The 19779-nt window shown below is 40.2% G+C and overlaps 1 protein-coding gene across 1 annotated transcript in view; it reads right to left on the bottom strand.

The window, feature by feature from the left end:
* The window catches only part of LOC103372398 (transcription factor 12-like), a 46862-nt gene that overhangs the window by 25939 nt on the left and 1144 nt on the right, over window positions 1-19779 (bottom strand). The window contains exons 3-4 of the mRNA XM_008302023.1: window positions 19578-19650; window positions 10529-10602 (exon numbers count right to left, since the gene is read on the bottom strand). Coding sequence (XP_008300245.1) covers window positions 10529-10602; window positions 19578-19650 — 147 coding nt within the window. The remainder of the gene's footprint in view (window positions 1-10528; window positions 10603-19577; window positions 19651-19779) is intronic.

The raw sequence follows: 19779 nt of genomic DNA, 5'->3' as shown, positions 1-19779 counted from the left end.
TTTTGCAAAGCACATAAAGCCACATAAAAACTGCTTCATAAATAAAATGTATGAATCATTATTTTAATTTCAGTCAGATTGCTCTTGAGCTTCTTTTCTTCTAAAGTACTTTCCTGTAGAATGTCACTTGATGCAAAACAGGCTTTTCTGCCAACAGGGCTCTTTAAAAAGGGGCTAAAATACCACCGCGCTGTAAAATTAGCATAGGCCACCAAATTCCTCTGCATATGAACCTTATATTGCCAACTTATTATCATCAACACACAGGAAAATGCAAAACATATTTGTCCTGTTTTCTTGCTAAAAAAATAAAATCAACTCCACCTGCAGCAACTTTATTTTTGTTGTAATAAATGCATCTATAAGATACCAACTTCTAAGCCGTATTTATTTTTGCTGGTTTTTTAACAAGCTTTTTTTTTTCATATTCTAACATTTTGTCTGCACGGTAAGACGGTCGTACGCCATTTCATGCACGCAGATCATAAGAAAGTGTTGTTTAATAGAAGGGGGAAGAAACAGAAAGATGCAATCCTCCATCGTTTCCAGGTACCTGCAGCTTAAAAAAATTGCCTTTTTCTCCTGCAGCTTAACCAGTGCCTTTTCATGACAGTTATCAGCTTCAGGGGCTTAGGTCTAAATATCGGTCACAGTATGGTTTTTGAAAACTCGGGGTCCCATGTAATAAAAGATGCTCCGTTACAGTGCTAATCCCAAGCCATGTGAAAATCCTCCTGTGCTCCAGTCAAATGCATCTTCCCAAACTACATTAACTCCCACCAGAGGGACCGAGCAGCAGTGGGCTTGCATTTCTATGGAGCTATTTTCACCAACTCGTACCCTTTTGCATTCGACATATAGTGTGTGTGTTAAAAAAAAAAAAAAGTAAATCTTATTATCCATCTTTTTTTTTTTTTTTTAAGCGAGTGGATGGTGATGGAGTAATTTCAAAGGCAGTGGAGTGTTGTGCTGTGTCGAGGGAATCCTCAGAGATTCCCTATTGTGCTCCTGCCAGGCCGCACACACTGTTAATCACACCATGAACAGACTCAATAACAACAACAGCCCCGTGAGAAGCTCCAGCAAACTAATACACACAGTTACACAGCTAATGTAAGCAAGCAGAGAAAAAAAACAACATTTCCTCTTCTCTTCGACTGCAAAACAAGGAAAATGCTTCAGAGGCCCAATCCCTATTCCCCCCTCGGTGCTACCACTATCCGTGTGGGGTGTCCGGTTCCTTTAGGGGGAATCCAGGGGTGGTGGTCATCTAGCCGTCCAAATGGCCCCCAAGGGCGACATAACCATAACTTCTCAATCCCCGAAAGAAACGGGACACCCGGCCGAACACAGCAGCGATAGGGCCAAGTGGTAGGGCCGGAGGGGGGGCTGGCTGTGGGCCAAACAACAATTCATTTTGGGAAACGGGCTTATTTGCTTTCAGTGAGTTAAATGAGAAGACTGATTCGACTGCTCATGTTCTGCACTGTTATTGGTCATGTTGCTCCTCCAAGCCTTCAATTTGCACTCTGTTGATAACACTGGGTTACAAAAACATATTGTTTTGAAGGCGTCCAGGATTTTTCAACTGATTTAGGACATTTTTGCAGTGTTGAATGCAGAAATGACATCTGCTTTTCTGTATCAGGTCAGGATTTTATGCCAATTCGGTTTTAAAAAATCGATTTTGCCACTAAATTGAATACATTTTTTGACATTAGCGATTGATTTATTTTAGTATTTCTCATATGAAATCGGATTTTAGAGGAAAAAAATTCATTTTCTAATCCTTTTCATAAGTTAAATGATCCAAAAACTGATGAAACATTTGTAAAGGTAAATACAAATAAATTGCATGTTTTGACCTCAGTGAGCAAAACCAATGTAAGATTTGGATTCAGCACATTGCAATTGTCCAAAATCAGCTCAAAAAACTTTGACACCAAAATGGGTGTAGACCAGTGTTATTCTTAGAAATGGTAATATCAACATATCTGCACCCTCAATGTTCTTGTAAACAACACTACAGTTGTATGGTTCTTATATAAATTTAACTTTAATTCCTCACAATTTTTTTTTGCTTCTGCTTTGCACTATTACAGTTATTCTTATTTTTAATTACCTTTTTTTTTTTTTTAGCTATTTTTATACTCTTATCTTGTACATTGCACCTTACTGTATATTCATCGTTGCACCAACCCACCACAACAAATTTCTCGTATTGTGTAAACTATACCTGTTTCTGATTCTGATTTAAATATGAAGCTAGGAGCCAGTTAGCTTAAAACCTCCAACTTGGGTCTGTCCAAACACCAAAAAAGATCAACCATCTCCCAGTATGTGTGCATTTTATCTCCTTTGCTTAATCTGTCCAACAATCTAAAAAACAAAAACGCAACTTGTAGTTCTCAGGAGTCTTCTGTGGTTGCCTGGAAACGGCTCTCAGCCACGAAATAATCTGACCCTCGCTTCTCAGAAAAATGGCAAATGTTTGCTTTACACTGAACATCATATAACGAGTTAATTACTGAGTTTTACAGCCAGAAAACAGGTTTATTTACTGGACAGACAGCTGTAATCATCTGGACATCTATGTAGCCACAGTTAACCTCATCTTAGTTGCTCAGCTAGCGTGAGGTAAGTGCACCTCCCTAAATGTAAAAGTATTTGATTTAAATTAAACATATCTGGTAATAATAAACACCTTTATCGTTTAATAAGAGCTCTTCCTTTCATTCTTATGAATGCCAAAGGGAAGCATGAAAAGGCTAGCAGGGTCAGTTAGCAGGGCAGGAAGAAGAAGTCGGGGGATAGCGGTCAATCCAGGCTTCGTGTAAGTCTGAGAGTGTGTGTGTGTGTGTGTGTGTGTGTGTGTGTGTGTTTTGACGCAACCACACTGTGTTTGCTCCTCTGGGACCATTAGATCATCAATCACAGATCCCTCATCATTCCCAAACACTGGTGGCCTACATCCATCCAAGACACTAACGCACGCTGTCATTACCGCCACGGGGCCACGTTAGCACTAGTGGCTAAATAACTGTCAGATCGCTGTGGCGGCGTGCAGGCCAGAGCTCACGCCTCGTTCCCCAATCACTCGCCACAGCGTTTAAAAAGTCATCTCTTCCACACACACGCCGCGCCGCATCCCAGGTGAACATGTGGCTGCATGTGGCAGCTTGGGAAGCGATGATATGGTCATGATGGATGCGTGTGGGGTCCGGTATCAAGTCGGGGCAGGGCACTGGGGAAGTGGGGGTTGTGGCGGTGCGGCGGTGGGCACAGCCCTGCCTGTCAGACCGCCAGCCTACAGCCACAGCTGCCCAGGATGCAGCGGCTGGCTGGGAGCCAAGGTCAGCACGGCAGGGCTCGGGACTGTTCACAGTCGACTGATCACACACTCAGCGCACCCGCTCAAACAAGCTCAGGGACAAGACTGAATTCCCTTTGTAACAGACTGAAAAATGAAGCACTCAGAATTTCTTCCAACAGCCTTGGACAGCCATCGTGAACAGAGAATAAACCGGGAAATTACAGTAAACAACAACTCTTGTTTTTAAAATCAATTTTTTGATTTACCAAAGTAATGAAATGAAACCAGTCATTAATAAAAACATGTAATCTCTGAGGCAAATAATCACCTGAGAAAATAATACCGCAGTCTGTTCTAAAACGCTGTGTTGTTGTTGTTGTTGTTGTTGTTGTTGTTTGCGGTGCCTTTTCAAATCAAGGAAAAGAGGAAAACGACAAGAAACTGTGGACAGCACGACAGACCTCCTAAAACCTCAGGGACACGATCGTCTCTGCAAACTTAGACTGACTTTATTAATCCCAACGAGAAAGTCTGTTGTTCCAGCAGCAATATTCAACAAAGGAGGTAAACCAGCAAAAAGACGACACAGAATATTCCGGTATAAAATGAAGGTTAAAAAAAGTAAAATAAGACAAAAATATAGAAAACATAATATAGAAAAAGTCAACAAATTTACAAGAATATATATAAGGGATAACAGAAATGTGCTTAGATTGAAGCACTGAAGAGTCTTATTGCTGTCGGGAGGAAAGACCTCCTGAGCAGCGGGGTTGTATCAGCATCCAACACACAGAAACGTCATCAACACAAAGTGAAAATGGTGCGTCTAAATATCCAGTAGATGTAATCCTAAGCCTTTTAGTCTATCTTGGGCTCTAATAAACCTGAACATGGACGCATCTGAAATGAATCATTTGGAAACTCTGTAATCCTGGAAAGTCACTGCGACACCTTTTGCTCGACGGCTTGTTGTGACAAAGTTAGGAATCAGGAAAATGGGAGTGATTCTAAATTTCAAAGGCAACATTTGGTTTTATATTGCCTTGCTTTGGTGATGCTGGCTGGTATCTTTAACCAACGCAGTGCAATATTACATCTACCTCGCTGCTACACAAACATTTAGTGCTAAACACAACTCATCTTGTCTTTCAATCTAATGTTTATATTATTTTTTTTTCTTACTACACTAATAATGCTGTGTTTTTACTTATATTTTACTCTAGTTTTATTATTATTTATTAGGCTTTTTCTTTAAAAAAAAAAAAAAGTGAGCACTAATTTCGTACCCCAACATGTGAATGTGAGCTGGCATGACGAAAAAAGTTCCCTGAATCCTTGTTAAACAAAATAAAGGTAAAAAAGAAGCGTTCCTTGTGCAGCCTTGCAAAAAAAAAATCAGTGTATTGTATGAGTAACTCACACATCTCAATTATAGATCAATGATATTAATATTAAAGTTAAAAAATCCAACACGCTTCACTTTGTATCTACACGCCAATATTAGCAATCTGCTTTTTTGAGGGGGAAAAAAAAAAAGGAAGTACCAATGACAACACAAGTCAGAGTTGTCTTACATGGCTATAAGGGTTCCTATGTAACGACGTTGTTGTAAATGTTTAGCCTGTCTGACTGTTTATGTTCTACATCATGTCCACTACTATCGTTATTATTTTGTGCAGCTTTTATTTACTGGTAAATTTCGCAAAATCTAAACAGAACACTGCACGAGTCAAGTATTATTTACTTCTCATCAATTATTGCCCTTACAATCTACAGCTTATATTAATTTAGATATTTTAAGTAGACTTAATGTTTGTCTTTCATGTGGTGTAGCAGTTAAATGTAGAGACCAGTAACTCAGAACAGTGGGTCAAATCTACCCAAACATGCCGACTGCAAATTGTTTTCTCGTGTTTATTGAGTAGATTCTACAGGTTTGTTTTTTCAGGCTAAATAACTGCTATTCCATGTGTACAAATGTATTTTTTATCCACCTCCTGTGAAGCTGGGCGACAAATAAAAGGAGAAACCTGAGCTCTTGACCTGAGGGGATTCGGTGGCTCTGCTGTGCTGTGGGGGTCGTGATGCTGGTGAGGTTTGGGTCCATTAAAGCAAAGGGTCGCCGCAAATCAATAAAGCCGCTCCGAGTGATCGCCTTCATCCTATTAGGATGTATTTTTATCCTGATTGGAGTGGTCTCTTCCAGGATGACAACGGCCCCACCCATAGACCAGGAGGGCTCGTGAATGGTTTAATGAGCAGGACAATGATGTGAATCATACACTGTGGGGCCTTTGCTGTCACCTGATGTCAACACAACCAAACACCTATGAACTGACCTGTTCAACAACTCTGTCCACCACCATCACAGCACCAAGTCAGGACCTATCTTTTGGAAGGACGGTGTTCAGTCTTCTGGTTCCAGAGACTTGGAGAACCAATGACGGATTAAAGCTGCTCTGGCTGCACATGGTGGCCCAACAGCTCGCTAAAACACTTCCTGATTAGAGATGGGTACCGAGTCCCAGGGCAAAATTTTTAAATCCTGGAGGATCGATAAGTTCTCACATTAGCGGTTCTGCTAACAGTACTTTAGAAATCAAGATCGTTGTGCGGCAAATTCTATCTCATCCCTGTAAGACGTGTGTCGGATGTGTCCATGTTGGACTTTTGCTTTCTAGTTTATAAGAGTGGAGCAGCTCTGCTTCACCTGCAGCTCAGTGCAGCACCAACAGGTGATGAAAGTTCAGAAGCATGACTTAATTCTCTACAGCTGCTGCAGAAAACGTTTGTTCCCACCAATGCAACGAGTCCTTTGCATGTCAGAGCAGAAACACGATCAATCAGTCGAAACACTCTGTAAAAGTTCATCACGTACACATGAAGAAACAGTTTGAGCTCCTAGTTGGTCCCTCGCTAACCAGCTACGTTGTGCTTGCTCAGAGCCTGAACACGAAACAGTGGTTAGCACCGTCGCCTCACAGCTAGAAGGTCACTGGTTCGCGTCCTGGTGAGGACACCCGGGATCTTTCTTTGTGGAGTTTCCATGTTCTCCCCGTGCAGCGTGGGTTCTCTCCAGGTTCTCCAGCTTCCTCCCACAAGGTCCAAAACCATGTTGAGGTTAATTGGTGATTCTAAATTGTCCGTAGGTGTGAATGTGAGTGTGCTTGGTTGTCTGTCTCTAAGTGTAGCCCTGTGATAGACTGGTTACCTGTCCAGGTGAACCTGCCTTCACCCTGAGTCAGCTGGGATAGACTCCAGCCCCCCATGACTCTAGTGAGGATTAAGCGGTGTAGAGATAATGGATGATGGATTCTCCAGCCATTTGTATAACGGTTTGTGGTTATTCATTCACTCTGAAACTCGGAGCATCATCTGAACTGTCGGTCAGAATTTTAGTTTCACTTTCAGAGCACAGGGCTCCAGGATTCAGTGATTTGAAGGCTGCAGACAAACCCTGTCTTACTTGATTTTTATTGTTTCTCTAACTGAATGTTGGTGTTAGTGGTTGAACAAGAAATCCAATAGTTTTCTTCACTAAGTCCTGCATTCATTTTATACTCAAAAGTGAAATAGGTTTCATCAGCACAATGAGCTGTTCAAGCTGGAGCTTTTAATTCTGATCTATTGTTGGACAGTTTAATGAAACACAACGCATGACATTTGATTTTGTGAGTAAAACCTGCAACACTGTCCACAGGGCTCTGATAATCCTATTAACACAACATTCCATATAAATTTTAATTCAAATACAGTACCCATTTGAAAGTTATCAATGCAGTTAAACCATGGGACTAAATAGTCTTCTTCATTTTCAATCAGCTCATCATACTTTAGTAAAATCCTCAATCAATCAATAAGAAATTTGAGCATCAAAACGTTAATTTCCTGCATGTTGGTGAATTTTTCTAAACACTGAATTATGAATTTGAGCCTTTTCTGCATCAATGTATAGTGGAAAGACTTTAGTTGTGTAAAATCGAGCTCAAGATTGTGGCACCAGTACAGCTCTGAAGTCTAAACTGGTTGTAATGTGTAAATGATGGATAAAACTGTGCTTTTCTGATCATTTTAAAATGTGTAAATGAAAAGACTGTAGATAATTAAATAGCATTAATAAGAACAAGCTGCTTTTCTCTGTATCTCATTGAATCACCAGTCAAGTGGTCGACTTTATTTGTAAACTACAGTCATAACCATGACGTGAATTATATTAACATCTCAAAATTATTCATCTCAGCTGATTGTTGTATCGTACTGAGGTTTAGAAGAAACGCGACTCCTTTCCCAAACCAGGATATATGAGCACATAGCACTCTATAGGCATAAATCATAAATCAAGTCTGTATCTGTATAAGGTGTGTGTGATTGTGGAGTGTGAGTGTTTGCTTGCGCGCCTTATGGAGGTGCAAACAGCTGTCTGCTGGCTGATGCTGCGCCTTGTAATGTCAGAATCACTCATTTATATGCACCTGGAGCAAAGATATCTCAAGCGTCTCTGTCTTATAATTCAAATCAAGCTGCCTATGTTACCATAGCCTGTAGATGTTCGCTGGGGAAGGGCACAGAGAAATAAACAAGGTAACGCAGCCCGAGTGGCTCTGACATTTAGCTGAATTCTAATCGAAAGTGACAGGAGATTGACATTAAATGAAATTCATACAGGGCATCGAGAACAACCAATGTGTGAGAGACAAACAAACAGGGGGAGAGCTGTTCACACTTGCTCACACCAGCAGTGAGATGTTCTCACTTAAACAAAGACAGACAGTTTAAATCTGCGATCAAACCTCTCCTCTATTCTTATTATGTAAAATGCATTAAATAGGAAATATTTCGAGGACATCATTTCCTCACTAAAAAAGCAAGAACCTGTCATATATTAAGTAGTCACAATTAAGGCAACACAAGTACCATCAAGTTCTAATTTAAGGGGACAAGAACTCATTAAAAAACAAATAAATTAAATTCTCATGTTCTTCTCTAATTTTGGTGATCGTGAACAAAATGTGCACAAAGGCTGACTTGTTGTGCACAAAAGAGCAACGCAAGACATCACCAGGAATCAGTCACACACAAAAAAGACGCTAAAATTTATAAGTAAGTCTAGTGAATGCAACATAGGCTGTTGAATTATGTTTGGATGTCTGCCATCAGTAGGTTGGTCTGTTTACCTCTTGCTGCTTCAGGCCAAAGTCCTCCCATAGTGGCCGGTTATCATTTTTACTGACAAATAATTTACTGTACTTAGGCTACTGTAATGTCTGCAAAGATGCTGACATTCTGTGAAGCCCTCTCTAAGCACAGAATTAGAATTTGGATAAAAGATTTCAGCCATCGTATCTATAACTATGTTTAAATATGTCATGTTGTATCTCTTGTACAATAACAAGCTTCTTCTATAACTATATTTAGGGTCAGTTTATTTCCATCAGTGTCTACAGAATTAACTACAGTCGTGACTCGATAATCCGACACTAAATGTAAAACCTTCTTTTATGTCGGATAGCAAGGCTGTCGGATTGTCAAGACGGAGGTCGAGCACTTTCTGCTCTCTGGATATTCAGGCCCAATTAATGATGAATATCTGAATATTTGGTGCGGTCGGGGGACACTTCCACCTTGGGGGAGCGCTCCAATGGGGTGGAAGTGGCCTCAACGCACAGGCAGTACTTGGCTGCTGATGCTAGTTTAGTTAGCGCTCACACTTCTGTTTCCTCCATCGGCGGCGGCGGGGGAGTGGCAGATACGCTCCACCGTTACCGTCCATGTTTACTTAAGTAACGTTTTACTCACAACGTTTTAAACAGATAATACGCCGTTATCCTGATTGGTGACATAAAATGTCATGTCGGAGTCAGAATCCAAGGCTGTCGGTATGTTAAGGCTGTTTTTAATGGGTTCCGTTTGTTTTTCCTAAAAACCTGTCGGATAGAAAAGTTTAGGATTGTTAAGGGTCCGATTAACGAGTCACGACCAGCTTGAACCTGCTTAAAAACACGAATCACCAACAATGCTGGCTTGTTTTATCGCTGATGATTACAGGTTTAAATGTACAGAGTTGCACAACCAATGACAGCTGCTCGTTATGAGGCTCCACTTTCAAATACATGGTACTTAAACATCTACTTTTCAACAGACAGTACATTCACTGATGTTCCCTAAATGCCTCATGTGCAGCTACGGTAGACGTTAGCCAGGCGACAGAGAAGCTTCTAGAAACAAAAAATTACTTTAAAAACAAAACCATTTTACACGACATAATCGCAGTTCGTTGTGATCGTAATAAATATTCAATTAATTGCAGCAGTTTTCCAAACAAGACGTTCTCCAGCTCCAGATCCTCAAATGAGAAGATTTGGCTAAAAGCTCTTTGTTCTGAATAACTCTGAACTAAATATCGTTGCGCTTCGGTGTGTTGGGTGAACAAAACATCTGATTTTTTTTTTTTTTTTTTCACTACTGACATTTAATAGCCTAAACTATTAAACAGTAAATGGACAACATGAATGGCATATTAATCAATAATAATAAAAAATAATCATTAGCTCTCAGTAATATTTCCACCACACTCAGTGCTTTTGTTTTGACACTCACACAGCTGATAAAACATTAACAAAGCGATGGGGTAAAAATTTGTGGGTGTATCTTTAAATTAGCTTTTAGTTTGTCCATTAGTCATCCACATAATGACACTGATTCCCCGCTTTACATCATAATGACTGGGATTAAGAGCAAAGTCATTTTCTAAATGGCACAGCAACTGATCGCATACTGGAAAAAAAAAAAAAAAAAGACCTAATCTCCCAGACATTAAAACAATCAGGAGGAATCTGACTTGGGGTAATTGTGAAAATTAATTGTGAGCAGCATTAACGTATAATCTGGGCTGGAATAATTTAACAAATCTCCATGACTGAAAAAAAAAAAAACAGCACAATAATATCAGGTTTATTGGTTTTCCTGCAAACTGCAAACCATATCTGCTCAGATAAGGGGGGAAAAAAATCAATTCCAGCAGCCACGGGAACATTTTCCAGTCCCTTCTGTCACTGAGAAATGTGTCTATTACAGGTCATACAACACGACTGGTGGTGGGGATAAGGTGAGACTAAAACATTGTGAATGTACCACTTTGATGTAATGAGTGTTAAATGATGTGCTGTGGAGCAGAAAGGCCATTCAGACGGGGGTTTGCCGTGTGGGTCATCTTACCCGGGAGGACTCGTAGGAAGGACTGGACTCGCCACCTGGGGCCCAAGACGCTTGGTTGGTCCGCTCATCCATACCTGTCAGAAGAAGGGATGCACAGCTCAGTCAGCAAGCCACGACTCCTCACAGAGTTCACCGTACAGGTCCGCGAGTCTGAATCCGTGCTCCCCGTCTCTCACATATACACAGTGTTTTTGAATCATCAGGATAAAGACGATGCTGGTCAGTCAATGGCCATCTGTGGGTGTTTAACAGCACGTCTTCTAGAGCTGAACGACATCTAATTGTGGTTTTCTTGACAGATATTGGTATCTGATTTGTTTTAAAGTCAAGCTTCAGTTCAGTATTCACAGATTTAAGAGCACTACCACTCGAGGTACCAGCAAAACTGTCACACGAGGACGGCAGCATGAATTTGTAAAAAACAAAAAACACCGAGGCAACAGTTTAAACCTCCGGGTCGGACGCTCTGAATAATGTATAGCTTTAATTGCAGCCTTTTGCGATCCAGTAATTGCATCGAATTCAATTTGAAAGTAACGGTTCAGCCCTGATGTTTGGAGTCTTTTGTTATAACTATAGCATGTTTTACAAACGCCACGTCCTTCCTGTGTTATTTTACTGCACTCTGAATGGAACATGGACAATCTGACATATGTTTCCTAAAAGTTTCCCAGATTTGGCAACAGGCAAGAAGGAGAAAAGGTCTGTTTTTTAAAAAATAATGGCAGTGCAGGTGGACAAAAAATTAATTGGCAACTATTTTTGTTAGTGATTAATTGACTTACTTGCCAAACACATGTCTGCTTTCCCTCTGTTGTTCATATCAATGTGAACTCAGGATTGTTTTAATTGTTGGTTGAACAGAACAAGGCATGTGAGAGTCTTCCACATGGTCTGACATTTCAGAAATAATAATAATAAAAAAAATTTAAAATCTGGAGGAAAACAACTGTCACATTAATTGATGAAAATAATTAGTGAAAACAGTTGTTAGCTGTCGCCCTAAATTCAGCCAAGATTACATCACCCAAAACTGAAGTAAAACAAAACACCGAATGGGAAACTTTGAGAAGCTATTCATGGATCTGGATGGTTCCCATAAACACAAATCCTGAAATCCACTCTTTAGAGGCACAAAAGTAGGCAATGCTAGCATTAATTAAAAAGGCAGGAGTGACAGAGAGGTGCCACAGCATCAACTTTAGTGTTTTCCATCTAGAAACGAACATATAAAGGAACCAATCATCATCTTCAAAGGTCAGACTTTTGCTCCTGATGTGCCAAAAAGCAAAACTTTCACGAGGCGACGTCTTCCATGCTAAACAGCTGAGCACTGAAACTTGACAAAAACTCATTTTCTAAATTAAAGGAAAACCTCTATGTTTCCAAACTCAAACAGATAAACAAATAAAATCAATAACCGCAAAACGCCGGACCATCTGGCATACGTTGAAAAACATAATATCTGATCTTTGCAATTCAATTTATGCGACGTAGTCAGTAACAAATATCTGACGCCTCCATTGTTCTCGGCTGTTTGAGACAATATTGTGTCGCAGCGACGGTCCAGATCTGCACCAAGAAAAACAGAAGAGCAGAGCGGGTAAAGCATCAACGTTCTCCAAGTTATTGATTGTCCCTGTTGTAATTTCATCAGTAAGATGCAATACCATTTGTTCATTTTCTATTTCAAATAAAGAATATCGGATTTTACACAAAAAAAGAATGCTTGGGAAAATAATAATACAGCGAGCAAGACGCAAATCTTTTCAATATTAAGTATATTCTCACGTGTGAAGTTTAACAGATGAGATGCATCCAAGAAGTCACGATTCTCAAGCAGCAGAAATGTACACAAGCGAAACAAACAAAAGCAGAAGTTAAAAGTCTGTAATTATAGATGAAAACGTGTGCGACGCTCCTCTGATTCACCATCACCACCACAGCTCAGCAAGCAGCTCCACATAACGCATCAATCTGACCTAATGAGGCTCGATGCAGCTTAATGGGCACTTTTTATGTGTCACCAAAGCCATTAATCTCAAACTGAAACCTGACGAGGAGGCGCATTTCCACTGTTACAGGATACCCAACAGAACCTTATCTCCAACGGTACACTTCAGATCTCGTCGACGCTAATTTTTCCATATCAATAAAAATGTTTCCAACCTCTTCGCTGCCAATAACTTCTTAAGTCAGAAACTCGTGCGTCTAATTATACACTTAACCAGAAAGTCGGTGACATTTCTCTACCCAGAAATAACGCTCCAGTGAGCAGAGCTATAGATAAGTTTCATCCTGACAAACACGATGCTGTGCTGCGTGCGCTCAGTACATTCATTTCCTCTTCTTCGGCGGCTTTATGGAAAAACTGTACGGCTAATTTTGTCTCACTTTCGTCATTTTTGGCTGTAGCTCGCGTTCAGTCACTGATGTATTACTGTTGGTGGCGTGACAACGGCATTGAGGCATCGAAGCCCGACTGAGGCCTTTTACATTCTGAGCGTAACAATGGTCAGTGTTTGCAGTCTGGGCCACTGGTTGTCATCTCGTCTGATTACCATCTCCTACAAGGGCTCAAGGGTCCCCTCTCTTCTCCGTGTACAGACAGCCAGCACAATAAGATTACTCACTGATACAAGAGGCTAAAGGGGGGGAAAAAACACACAAATGCAACGGCTGCAATGTAGTAAAATGAGGAGAATCAGTGCTGCTCTGCTCAAAATCACCTCGGTTCTCCTTTCACACACGGCATGCAAATCTAGATTTCTGTATGAACAACAAATCAGATAAGCATGTGAAGCCTAAAATAATGATCACCCAACTTTGCAGCAGCGTTTTTAGGCTATTTAGGCTTTTGGTTTACAGCCAAACATATATTATATATTGTGTCCGACATTCTCTGCAACCGATAACTCACACATACCCTCCCTGCCCAGCAACAGACTGAAAGTTAGTGAATATGAAGGTTTTAATGTTCTAGTTTTCTGTTATCTTTAGTGTGAGAGGGGTTGGAACTCATAACCGACTGCTCCTTTTTTTTAAACAGCTGCACCATCCCCAAAACCCCCTGATTCAATCAAATCAAATAAAAAAAAAAAAGTCATCCGTGAGAAATACGGAGGCATTTGCTGCACAAGTGGAAAGATTTCAGAGACTTAAATAAAAATACTCCTGATGTAAGAACATGCAACAAGGCTGAGGCATCACAAAGTGTCAGCTTTAGCAAATCACAGGATTAAACAGGCGAATATCAGCTTGTTTTATTTATTTACGATTTCACAACCAGTGACACTGACTGCTCAGCTCAGTCAGTAGCTGATCTATAAGCTGAACCTGATAACCTGTTTGGTTCAGTTTAAATAAACTCTCTTTATTTATTTAGTGCAGATGATTAGAGACGCCGTCAAAGCTGTGATAAAGCAGCTGTAACGCTCTTATTTTGTCCCGTCGTTATCAATTTGTCTTTACATGCAACATGCAGTCCAGCTGTATTCTAATAATATATATTAATGCTCATCATTTCAGTGAAACATAAAACATTATTGAACACATATGAAGTCTTACAGTCCTGCAAAAAATGTTCATGTAGCTCTGAGCACTGCAGAATGAAAATGAGCTACTTGTCAGTTAAATTTAATATTAATTCCTCTTCGTTTGTGCAACATGAGTTGGACTGAGTGCAACTATAGATGGGTTTTGTTCCCCCTTCATGCAGATCAAATGAAGCGGACTAATCACATAACCAGAGCAAACACTGGGTGTGTCCAAATAATCAGTCTGCAAGAATCTTTATTGTTGTTAATATCAATTAAACTACCAAATACAGATGTGTTTTTTTTTTTATTCAGAGGTTGAACTGTGTGGAAAAACATAACTAGACCAGAACCCAAAGAAAAAAAAAAAGTATAAAACAGAAATTATAAACTAGTCAAAAGCCACAAAGTGTTGGAAAATCTTTATACTTAAAAACACAATATCCAGTAAAGGTGCATTACATGACTGTGATTACATGAAACCCTCAGGATGAAAGCGTTCAAACATAAACACATCAAATTCAACAGGTCATGTTATTTTCTTCCATTTTTATTACACACGTCATTAAATACATTCACACATCGTCACCTGAAAGCTGAGTTTGGAATCGATAGAAACCCGATTCCTCGTGTGAATGAATACTTACAGTTGGCAGAAACACTACAGGCCTAAAGGGGCGCAAATAAAAAAAACAAAAAGCTTTTGGTTATCTTGAATAAAATGAGAAACGTCAGTCGTATCCGGATGTTGATATTAGTATGAAAAAATACACGATTTGAGAAACATCTGTGAAAGCTTTCAGAATATTGTGTATTTCCTCTAAATCATTCTGGGTTCACGCCACCACAGTCACACCGTGGTGAGTTCTGATTCACATCCACGATAATCCAAACAAATCCAAAACACACTCTTACACTGTTTTGTTGAGTTTTTTGGCTCTCTGTGGCATAATGGCTTCTTGTGTAAACCAACTGAGAGCAACAGTAAAACCAATGGCTGTATCAAGTGTGTGTAAACAAGTAACGAACGTGAAATTTTTAAAAAACTGGACTCGGCGGAACCGAACGGTTTTCACAGGGACACGGGGTCAGACTGGGTTAACGTGAGCTCTCCATTACTTTGTGTAAGTTACACTACGGCGGTCAGTCAGAGCAGTAAACGGCTCAGAGAGAGAGACGGTACGTCCGGGGGTTCGGCTGAAGAATCTAACAGTGAAGCAATCAACTGAGAACGTTTTGGAGAGGAAGGAAAACAAAGAAACAACACAAAAAAACACAAGTGTTCCCAGAATAATAACCCATAAACGTCCATGCGTGTCAACATTCACTAGTGTCTGCAGCAACGTGCACAAAACTAACTTGCAATCAAGAGATGTCCAGTGAACTTTAAGTTATGGTAACTGCAGCAGTTTACACTGAGAAGGGTGCTGCCCTCCTGACCTACAATCAGTGGCTATCAGATGTAACGTCCTGCCTGAGCCTGGAGAAGATCACTGTTCAGAACCAAGGGGGGGGTTTGAAAAAGTACGGGGACCCTTTGTAAGATACCCCACTGATTCTACTCACATCCATCCTTGATTTATTTACTGCAATTTCAGTTTGGGACGAGGAAAGAGGAAATAAAGATAAGAGAAAAGAACTTGACATCAGTGCGTTTCCTGCTGCTTTGAGGACTTGCTACCAGTGACACTCTGGTTATGTTGGTTATTGGCGGGAATGTTTTGCAGATTGAGCCATGATTTTTCTTGTGTATTTGGTTGGTTTCTTGTGTTTTTGATTGGTTTGTCTTTTTTACTTTTGGGGTTTTGGGTTGTCATTGTACAAATATTCTGCATAGAATTTGTGCTCACTACTACTTTTTATTTTATCCTGCTGAGGAAATCTTCACATTGTTAATTCCCTTGTTTGAAAAGTCAATAAAAAGATCATTGATTAAAATAAAACACACACTGAGCCACAATCAGATGAATCTACACGTAGCTGCGACTAAATCTGTCTGCTCAACTGATATCATTAATAAAGTCCAAACTTTAAGTAATTTATCCACAATATTTGTACTAATTCTTTACTATTTTCTGAGAGATGAACTCAGATATTGCTGCTTCATGCTGGAGAACAATGCTACTGTGTCATGTTTGTGTTTATCTTCTCCGTAATGGATTTAACTGACTAATTCAATTAAAGAGTGATTTAACAGACAAGTGGTGCAGCTGTTAAGTGAGAGACCACCAAAAAGATTGTGTTTTATATTTCTTTTTCTTTTTTTTTTGCTGATAAAAATCAGCTAATGAATAATTTAATCATTTTTAACACAGTGTGAGAATCGACTGGCGCCACACAGGACTGCAGCTCAGGCTCTCTCGGCCGTAACAAGCCCCGCTTTATGCTTTATCCACAAAACTGAAGTCAAAGTGAGAGCAGTGACGCTCTTTGTAGCTGTGGCCAGCAATGAAACATTTAATTTGGGGGATCCGACCGACTGACAAACCAACCTGCGCCAGCTGCTGGTCACAGCCAACAAATGTATCACTACATAGCACTAAATGAAAATTGCCCATTTCACAGCAGTCATCCGCTGCCCCGCTACACTACAGAGTCAATGGCCTCATCAGATTTGCATCATCAACACAGCTGGAGGGGAGAAATGATGAATCTCCGTTAGAGCCACTTTGGTTATTTTTTCCAATCCATCGTTCTCTGGCACACTTTTGAAGGGTCTTGCCTGTCCCACTCTGCCTCAATTATCTGGCTATGCCCAGCTGAGATGCAATAATCCAAACTCTCATTCCCTGCAATTTCCACACTTGTGTCTGCACACTCACTTGCCTTAAGTTCACAATCACTTATGTAGGTGCTTCTTCCCCTACCTTGAGGATCAGAGAGACGTGAGCTCTGACTGTAGGCTGCAGGGAGGAGGGATTTATCCACTATAGGCCTTCAATGGTGGAATATTTAAATCAAAACGTATGCATGCAGATGCCGACTAAATTTAGCCTCCTGAAATTAGAAATCTAATCCGGCGTCGTGTAGGTGCTCGAGTGTTGAATGTGACATTTCACATGTGCAGTTTTCTCAAGATTTTGCAATAAACAGACTAAAAACTACACAAATTAAACCCTTTACGCTCTTTTAGCTGTTGGTCTCACACATGGAACGCCACGCTAACCCATTTATGATACGTTTAATATTTAGTTTTAAGTTGTAGGGTCTTCGATATATAGGGTACCATGTAATTAGTAATACGTTCAGACCCCAAACCAAACCTATACACAATCTGGCTCATCAGTATTACAACAAAACACATCCACCGTCATAAATACATACAAGAAACATGGAGACTCCTGCAACTAATCAGTCGCTAGTGGAGGTTAAGTTGCTGACATACATGTTTTTTAATATAAAATATTGTCATTAAAGAGTTTGCAAGGATAAAAAATATTATACACATTAGGAGAAAAAGTGTTAGCATGAGATATTAGTACAACTCCAGTATCACAAATAAAAAAATACACATAAAACCATTAACTTTAAGTAGGTTAAGCATCTTTTTTTCCTGTCGTGTCCAATTTGTTTTGTAGTTTTTTTTATTTTTGTTACCAAACGGCAGCCCAGATTTATACTTTGTCATGTTTTGGAAGGACAAAGTTGGTCAGCAGACAACACACACACACGGCGACGACAATGAGCTTTGGCTGCAGCACATCGTTCTCCCTACGGTCCCCCAATTCTTTTCTGTCGCAAACAAAAAGCGCCATGCTGACGTCGGTCTATTTTAGAAGTCACAGAGTGCACGGCCCGGCCCAAAGGTGGCCGTCCGCACGACGTGTTAACTTTATTAAACGATAACAACATACTTATGCGTTCTTCACAAAGGATGATATTTATGTTTGAGATAACGCTCGGTACGTCTGGTTTTGACAAGTCCTGCAAACGGTTCAAGAATCAAGCGTTTCATTATGAGTGTGCTTTAGATATGACACAACAACCTGACTTGTGAAGACATCTCCTCCACAATTAGAAAACACACACTGAGTTTATAACTTGCACAATTTGATGCAATCCTGTTGGGGGGAAAAAAAAAACCCTGCGATTAATTCCACCTCTGACACTCATTTCAGAAAGCAAACGATTCAAATCTCTGTAAATTTCAAGCATGCAATTAGTGGTGTTTTGGACTGAACTGCATTATACTAAAAGGTACATCTGATATTTGATCCAAAAGTCAACACAAACACTTCTGATGTGATTCTAAAAATCAGCCAGACTGATAATAATCTAAAAAAAACATCTTTGTGGGAAGCAGGAAGGTGTGACTTAACTTAAAACCTCGCTGCACTTTGACTAGTTTCTTTGTCATTTGTTTTACTGGAACACACACACACACACAAACAGAGACACACACACACACACACAAACAGAGACACACACACACACACACACACAGAGACACACACACACACACACACACACACAACATCCTCCTCTCTTGAATGATTAGGTATTATGAAAGTCAGCTCCACAGTTCATGTGTGACAGCTCTGTTCTTGTTTCTTTGTCATTTCTACTCAATGTGTGTCTTTCGTTTCGCAGATAACTGACTACAACGAGGCTTTGTGGATGCACACAAGACATGCTTTCAGAAAACAGAATGCTTGATTGTTGACTTTCTCTAGTGGCACATCAGACAATAGCTGTGCTTCGGATTAATGTCCTGCAGCATCTATGGCTATAGGAAGCGATCCAGAAGCAGGAGATGTGAACTCTTGCTGTTACAACCAAGACGTCCACAAACTTGTGAACGATTAAGATGCTCATGTATGAACAAAACAGACCGCTAACTTGTGGAATACGCAGTTAAATACGTCTTTGTCTACGAGGGATTGAGCAATTATTGAACTGTTTCTTGCACAAAAGGAAAGAAAACCAGAATTGCTCAATGAGAAGATAACATGTTCTCACTCAGACATATTAATTACAGCAATCCTACATTTTTTTCCTCCAACACACCTCTCAGCAAAACCCTGATAATTGTTTCGCTTCACAACACCTTGATCAAAACAGCCCAAACATGTCTAATTTCTTCCCTATTTATGCCTCCGACAATAGGGTTGTAACGCGGGGTGGCGTTCTCGGTATCACCCCGTGACTGTAATTAGATCAATAAAACATTTACACATGTCTGCAGCCTAAACTGTGCTTTGTTCTACATCATTACTACGGCGCTGCACTACAATCCCAGGTGGAGAGCTCGTGTTTCAAGCACCAGATGTGAAAAGCACACACAAGCGTCACACGCAGGAGGGAGAAGAATCACATGCGAGACTGAAAACGACTTTTTCCTCCAGCTTTCATGTATAAATAAGCCCAGGCACAATTTAAACAAAGGTGACAAAAAAAAAAGTCAGTAAACAAGTGATTTTCATGTGCTGACTTATGAGTCATGCAAGCAGGGATAAAGAGACACATGAAGGGGTTTTTTTTTACAGAAATGGGTTTGAGGGATCAGGTCCTACCTGAAGCACTGAACTGACTGCTTCCCAGTGTGGTAGGCCTATTTTTCCCTCCGCCTACAGGTGGAGAAAACATCTGAAAGGAAAAATATGAACACATACCTGCAGTTAGACCCTGTGTAGCTGCAAGCTGATGAACTGCAATTATCCTGATTATGATTCTCAAAAAAAAAAAAAAGAGAGAAAGAAATCAAGGACAGCTTGC

Source organism: Stegastes partitus, unplaced genomic scaffold (genome assembly GCF_000690725.1).
Source record: "Stegastes partitus isolate 25-593 unplaced genomic scaffold, Stegastes_partitus-1.0.2 Scaffold1749, whole genome shotgun sequence".
In the NCBI taxonomy this organism is placed as follows: Eukaryota; Metazoa; Chordata; class Actinopteri; family Pomacentridae; genus Stegastes; species Stegastes partitus.
This window is presented reverse-complemented; position numbering and strand designations above follow the sequence as displayed.